Genomic DNA, 7,995 nt, shown 5'->3' with positions numbered 1-7,995 from the left:
AATTTTTTTTGGTGCCTTTGATCAACGTTTTCTGTAAAAATCCGCGCATAAGGTGTTGAGACAAAAGAAAAAGAAAATTAGAAAAATTGCAGATTTCTTAGATATTCTTTTGACGAGTGCCTGATTTCACCATGATGCTTCACATATACTTATTTATATATATATATATATATATATATATATATATATATATATATATATATATATATATATATATATATATATATAAAAGCAATAAACAAGAAGAACAAGGATATGGGGAGGGGTTGAGCAGGTCCCATCAGCCCACCAGTCTTGTTGGAATAAATACAAACCTTTATGTACAATCAACAGACTAACAATATCTAAATAACATGAGAGGGTATAAGAAAATAACATGCAGGTACAGACATTCCTATCACCAGGATTTGCAGTATCTTCATCTCTCTCACTCACTCTCTCTCTCTTATTCTCTCACACAATATACATGAATGTTGAGGGCCGCCAAGTGAACTATGGTAAGTCATGTTTTTCATATATAACAGGAGAGACAAAAACGGATTTTCTTGAACCATTTTAGGTGGATAAACTTCATTTCCATAAGGGAGCCTACTTTTGTCTCTCCTGTAAAATTTGAAAAACATAACTTACCATAATTTACTTCACGGCCCTCGGATGTATGTGTGTGTGTGTGTGTGTGTTTGTTTGTGTGTGTGTGTGTGTGTGTGTGTGTGTGTGTACTAAAACACACAAGAAGAAAGATGGAGACAGCGTCAAACTGTCTGACCTAGGCTGTGGGGTCGATCGACACAAACATCTGTTAAACTGTAAAACACTGGGAGATCAGCAGTAAATGGAATATACAAATATGTATTATTATTATTATGCTTTTCATCCTCTGGTCTCTATACACATAACTACCTAGGTAATGGCATAACCATCACACCCATAAACTACATCTTTGTATAGCATTAGGACAATTTTCAGGTCAGGCACATTCACATTGAGAGATCAGCACACCACCCCCACACACATGAGGAGAGAATCAGACAAGAAATGTGACCACCACGCTACGGCTAAATCTGAATGTGTGAAAATTCCGTAAGTACATACTGTCAAAGTATAAATACATAGAAAGACCAAGAGAGAAAGACAAAGAGAGAACTCTTTTCCTTCCCCCCTCGTCTTCACGTTGATTTTAAGGTAAGAAAATGGGCCACTCAGAATAAACTCAAAATGGAACCGTTTAAAAAATCGAAACATGTTGATATCACAAAGTTGTCAAAGTGTACAGATCACCGACTGTCATTCAGAACATAACAAAAGAAATCACAAGGCAATGTCACAGACAATGGCACACAAGGTCAAAAGGTCACTCCTGAGAGCCAACTGGCCTTCCAACTGCCAACATCATAAAATTCTGCGCAGGACTCAACTCCAGCCTAATAGTTCTGTGAAAGACAATTTTGAAAAGAAAAAAAAACAAGTCCCAACAACCTGAAATCATGCTACAAAGCTAGCAGCTCTTTGAACATAGAATTTTTTTCTTTTTTTTTTCACCACAACATTCTTTTAATTGTGCCAACCCTCCCTCCTGAAGCAAAAAGAGGATAAAGAAAACAGTAAGCCCAGTCAACGTATTGAGGCAGCCAACCCCATATTCACGATTATCCCATTCTGTCATTCACAAAATTCCCAACAAAGTATATTCAGATTCAGAGGTACAGCCGTTTCCTCACGAATACTGACCACAGGTCTATAATGAATTCAACTTGGCACAGAAACATTATTGAGGCAACAAAATTCAACAAATATCAAGTAAAAGTCATAAGAATCAGCAAACACCAAAAATTACAAATTACTCAAACTTTTGTATGAACACGTACAAAATAAAGGGATAAAAACAACAATAAACATGTACACATGTACAAATAGTAGACACAAGTTGCATGAAACATGTACACATGTACCTACAGCAGATGAAGACCATCACAGAGATCTGTTATGTCTTCTTGCTTACAAAAACAGTGACTCTCGTCAAACATTAGACATCGTTCCCGACATCGCTACTGGGTCACAGAGAGTGGGACTGGGCTCCACAGACAGCATCTGTTCTGGCAAAAACCTCCAACCACACGGTGACCACGCAGAACGTTCGGTACTTTTTGCACTTGGACACTTAGGAGCACTTTCTGTGACTGTCAGTCTGTTTGTCCCAGAAGTCCACACACAGGAGCACGGAACACACTATCTAAGCTGACACAGGAGCACGGAACACACTACCTGAGGTGACACAGGAGCACGGAACACACTACCTGAGCTGACACAGGAGCACGGAACACACTACCTGAGCTGACATGCTGGCCAAACGCCACATCATTCTTCAACTTCGCCCCAATAAGTCTCCACGATCAAAAACTCTTGCCAAGTAGGTAAAGACAACATGGTCCATCTTTAGGGTCACCACCTTTAAGCTTTGAGTTGAGCACACAATGAATAAAATACGAAGATGCCGTGCCCCCCATGTCTTGTGACCCGAGGAATGTAGAGTTCATCTATCTCCTCATCGCAGAGGACAGCAGTTTGATCAACAGATTTCCCTCACTTTGACAGTGCCTTAACCGTAACAGTCTAGTGATTAGCAGTTTTTGTTCCAAAGGATCAAGTTCACACAGTTCTTAAAAATCTTGTCGCCTTAACCCAGCTCATCACACTTCTATGCCTCAGAGCATATCTCAATGTCCACGACAAATAACTCTGCATCTCTCTGCTGACAGACAGTATTTCCACTACAAGTTGAGCAGGAACATCAACATAGATCGTCTTGTCCAACAGCAAGGCTCGGTCAAGGCTGCCTCGATGACAACTCCAAGTCAATCCCGACAGATTCTTCCTTTCTCTCTCTCCCTTCACAGTAGACTCTATCTTTCTCCACAGACTCTACGTCCACTTAAGAGTTGAGCAGGAACGGGATGTAGATCATCTTGCTGGACAACAGCTGGGCTGAGGCGGCCTCAATGCTGGCAAACTGCTGCAAGAGGTCGCCCAGTCGGTTGGCCTCGGAGGGAAACCGCTCCAGGATGTATTGCTGTAAGGCCTGTTTGTACGAGCTGGCGATGTGATGCAGCACTGTCTCCTTCTTGGCACTCTCTGTGAAGGGGAACAAAACTACAGGTCACTCAGTGCAATTGAGTCAATTTAGTCAGAGTAAAGAGAAGCACACAATAATGGTCATTTTTGGGCTGTGAAAAAAGATGACAAACGTACAGAAAGAAATACTGAAAGAAAAGAAACAAGACCAACCAGCGGCACTCTCATCCAATCTCCAAACGTAAAAACATTGGACGAAGTCACTTAGCAATTCTATTTCAGAGACAGAAGACAGGCATGCCATTGATGGCAAATTTTGGCCCTTTATACTTAAAAAAAAAAAAAAAAAGTATCCCAAATACAATGTAATTGTACCTTTAATCAAAAATGTTTGGCCAGTATACGAACTGTTGAATCTTTATTGAAAAACATTTTTCCATTGCACCATGAAATCAAATCTTTCAACAACAACTCTCTTTTATACAACCCCCCCCCCCCCCCCCTAAAAAAACAAAAAGTAAAAAGTGAAATAACTGTTCTTAAACATTGTCATAATTATACAAATCTATCAGCCCCTCCTTCCTGGGAAAGGACTGAATATCAGCCCGTCATCTGTTTGGCGCAAAACCCTACATTTTTCCCAAATTGTATGAGTTGAGATTTCAAAGACAAGCACACACAGAGGGCGTGTTGGTCATTGGACCACTCACCGTGACTGAGCAGCAGTATGACCATGAGACAAAGCAGCTCCTTGCGGGTGACTGCCAGCTGCCAAAAGTATGCCATGATGGCCGTCACTTTCTCCATCAGAGGCCCAATCTCGGCCCGGAGCTGTTCCACAGAGAAGTATTTGCCGAAGCTGGGGAAGATACAAGAGACATTCTTGGGTGAGTTGACTTGTTGTTTTGACAGGGGAAACAGTCACAGGTGATAGGGTTTTGAGACAAACAAAACAGTCAAATGATAAAGATTAAATTGTCCCAGTTTTTAAAAAAAGAAGCTATGCCTTAAGACATTATTCAACATAGAGGTCTTGACATCAAACATTGAAGTCAAAGAACAGACTAAACATTTCTGACTGAGCGGAAAAAAACTAAGACCAATGTTATTGGGTTTTTTATTTCGCTTGAGTTGAACGCATTACTGATCTCAGCAAAGGTCACTTCAAAAGCAGGAAGATAAGATATCAAACCAAAGCAAGATCAATTCAGCAGAGGGATCACAGGCATCATCACCTTCATCCAAACCGTTGCCACCCATCCTCGCCTGATGTGTGCACAGATTACACAAAGATTACACGAATCACGATGCAGATCTTTATCAAGCTGTCATTCATTAGAAAACTTTTTAGAACATCCCCATTAATGGACTACAGCACTTATTTATCTTTGACAGCACACATGAATCTGTAAAAGGGAAGAGCTGAGTCCTGATTAGATAGCATGATGACTATCTATGTAGCGGGTGGAGGGTTCCAGTCTTAAAATAGCCTAATTTGTTAATGACCTCACATACAAGCACTTGTTTGAGAGGTGGTCTCAACTCCTGATTTGACAAGAAGACAACTGGCACACGGAGTGTGTTTGTCTTAAAATAACCGCATCTCACTTGCCATATCAGTGATATATCAATTGTAATCTGCCTGTTCAAGGACAACAACTTTGAAGGATGACTTTATGACCGCCCCTCCATCTCTCCCCCCTGATAAGCCACACACGCTGACAGTGACAGTGAAGATAGAAGAAAACACAAAATAACTACAGATCTATTCAAAGCGTCAATGTGGTTCCATTATCACTGCTGGCCTCCACGCATCAAAGTGACAACCAATTGCGCCATTTTATCAGATATCTTGCACTGATCAGTCATCCCACCAGGCCAATTCCCGTTAAGGATGGCAACAGACACACACGCATGCACACACCCACACACGCACGCATGAACATACACATGCCTAATGTGCATACACTCAAACACACACACACATGTGCTATAAATTTGAGACGGACAAGCTGGTTAAGGGAATTAAAGTGATGTCCTGTCATGAGATTTCAAGGGGGATACATCAATATAGACAAGAACATTAACTTTAATTTTAACCTCTCTGTCACAATCTTTACTTTCCAACAACTAAAAACGTCTTAAAATACACTTTAATTACCACAGTTAAGGCATTAGCAACACTCGACAACTTTCCAATCTCAGTATGTAATTCTGGTGATGATGATGATGAAGACAACGATGCACGAATACCATGACTAAATCAAGCTACTTCTATGTTTCCTTTAGTAAGACTTTTGCTGCACTGGTAACACAAATAGACCATATAAGTGCCAGAGATGAAAGGTGTTACAACAAGAGAGTAATGTACAAGGATAAAAAAGAGGAAAGAAAAGGACAATAGACGTTTGATAGGGGAAAAAAACAAGGAAACCACACCAGACCATCCACCAACCACCCATGGTCACTGTTATAAGCCAGTTAAAGCTAGTTAAAGCTCCCCCGAGTCCCTCACCTTTTCTCTAGGTACTCCTGCATGCGACTCATGTTGGAGGAGAACAACTCGGAGAAACTAGGCTTAGGCCCGGCCTTCTTGGCCCAGTGTTTGGTGACGGGTCCATAGGCGGTCATGATCAGCAGCAGTAGCTCATGCCACTTGGACATTAGGATCTCCGTCTGAAGCTCCTTGGGGATTTCCCTGGGTGGACACAAACACAAAATTCACCAGATTAGAGACACATAATATTATAGAACAACAGGGCGCTAGAGACACACGCACAGAATACAGTAGTTTAGTTTTAGTAAGAGTTTTCTACCATGAGGTCAGAAACCAAATATTCTATCTGCTCTATCAAAATTGTAAAAATATGGAGAGTTGTTATCAAGATATTCAAAGAATTGCATTAGAAAAGGTTAGATATAATAATATTGTGAAACTCAAAAGTTTTGACGTCAGATTTCTCAAAACTAGGTAATGAGCAGTTGTTAGAACTTTAAAATTCTGTGGTACTCACTTGTAGAAGGGCAGCTGCTTCATCCAGTGGACAAATCTCATAACAATGTTGTCCCCGACCTGGCACAGCGCCTGAGCCACATTCTCCTCCGAGCCCGTGAACTGGTCGATCTGGTAGTCCTCCGCGATGCTCAGCAGGCAGTCATTTTTCGCCAGATCAGCCAGGAGAGCAGACGGCGATGAGTAGAACGGTAGCGAGGAACCGCCAGTCGCTAGCGGCTGTGGGTTCTTGAACATGACATTGTCCTGGTTGCTTTGTGGGGAGTCGCCAGGAGGGGGCTTTGTGTTGGTGGTGGTCGTCATGTCGGAGGCCAGCGGCTGGTGGTGGTGGTGGTGGTGGTGATGGTGATTATGGTGATGGTGGTGGTGGCGGCTTGAAGCGGGTGACTTGAAGGTGTGAGTGCTTGAGGAGGGGACACTGCCGGACAGATGTTGGGGGACGTGCAGTTTGGGGGAGGTGTTGCAGCTGGCGCTGTAGTAGTAGTGGCTGTCCTCGGGAGCGATCGACGGCGCTGTCGTGGAGATCGGGGAGGAGGAGGAGAGGGTCCCGGGAAAGGTCTTCGCCGAGCTGTACGGCCCAGAATCTCTACGGCCAGGGAAACCTGCACTGCTAGCGTGAACCCCTTCTCCCATCAAGCCATGCGACTCGCTGCGAGTATCCACTTCTTGTTTGACTTGCATTCCTCCTGGGACCTGTTCACCTGAGGGAAAGCCTCCAACAGCTGACTCAGCACCTTCCATGGGCTGAGATTCTGACACGGGGTGGTAACTGCGCTTGTTGGTCGAGTAATTGTGAGGTAGCTCCATAAAGCGATGGTCGGGGTGAGGCCCTTGAGCAGACGGCTGCTCACACTTCTGGTCTGGCGGCCCTTGTGCCCTGGCCCCATCGCTGCCCTCAGGAGGGAAACTTTGATGGGAAGGCACTCCAGCTTCGTAAAAGTACCTGTTCATCTGCATCACAGGCGACATTTGCTGCTGCTGCTGTGGCTGCGGATGCTTGTAGCTGGCTGCGGAATCATGGGGGAGGGGGTTAGAGGTCGGGGTCACGTGGTGTGAGTAAGCGCCCTCCAGTCCACGAGGACTCCCCGGCAGCTGTGAGGTGCGAGAGTACATTTGCTGTCCATAGGAGGGGGGAGAACTCTCCCCAGACATTACAGCACTGTGGGACTGACGATGATCCCCAGCCCCGGGAGGTGATGGGACCTTCAGGCTAGGCCGTCCCTCTTGGTACGTATACATGCCCTGGTCAAACCGCGACTTGTGCGGACTAGAATGATACGACGATGACGGGGTACCTGGCTTCCTGTAGGAATCTGCCAACGGATAATTTATGTGGGGCTTTGCCTGCGGGCTTCGGTCCCCACCAACTGACGACCCAGCCATACTCGGTGGGCCTCCCTGATACGCTGGATAACCCTGAGGGTAGAATGGGTGGGCGTAGGGCCGATATGTGTTGCCAGACTTTCCTGACACCACGCTGTTTGCGTCACTAGCGCAATCCGTGCTCGATTCGTAGGCCGAGTCAGAGGATAGCATATTCTCACCCGGGTAGCCGGGTATGACATCGGGCATCTCCAGTTTACAGGTGGGCATGGGCACACGGTGGTGGTGCCGGACGCCTTTCTCTGCACCCTCTCGTCGCTTGTGCTTCTTGTACTTCACCTAATAAAAAAAAACCCAAATAAATTAAAAGATACTCATGACTTTTGTGTTAAGAAAAAAACACAAGAAAACATTTATCAAAATCAAGCATTTGGAAAACAGGACAAAGCATAGGATACAGTACAAACACTCAAATAAACTCACATACAGTTGCATAAATTGAAGGAAAACAAACATAAACACTCTCCCTTCTTCCTTCTCCTCTTTCTTCTTCTTCCTCCTCCTTTTTCTTCTTCTTCCTTTTCTTCCCA

At 44.0% G+C, this 7,995-nt stretch overlaps 1 protein-coding gene across 1 annotated transcript in view; it reads right to left on the bottom strand.

Annotated features, from left to right (window-relative positions):
* Window positions 1–465: 465 nt before the first annotated feature.
* LOC101860559 overlaps window positions 466–7,995 on the bottom strand; it is a gene marked incomplete in the record, with an annotated part of 33,909 nt that continues 26,379 nt past the window's right edge. The window contains 4 exon segments of the mRNA XM_005095203.3: window positions 466–3,129; window positions 3,780–3,928; window positions 5,585–5,767; window positions 6,084–7,744. Coding sequence (XP_005095260.2) covers window positions 2,930–3,129; window positions 3,780–3,928; window positions 5,585–5,767; window positions 6,084–7,744 — 2,193 coding nt within the window.

The sequence above is a fragment of the Aplysia californica genome, unplaced genomic scaffold (genome assembly GCF_000002075.1).
Source record: "Aplysia californica isolate F4 #8 unplaced genomic scaffold, AplCal3.0 scaffold00098, whole genome shotgun sequence".
Lineage (NCBI taxonomy): Eukaryota > Metazoa > Mollusca > Gastropoda > Aplysiida > Aplysiidae > Aplysia > Aplysia californica.
This window is presented reverse-complemented; position numbering and strand designations above follow the sequence as displayed.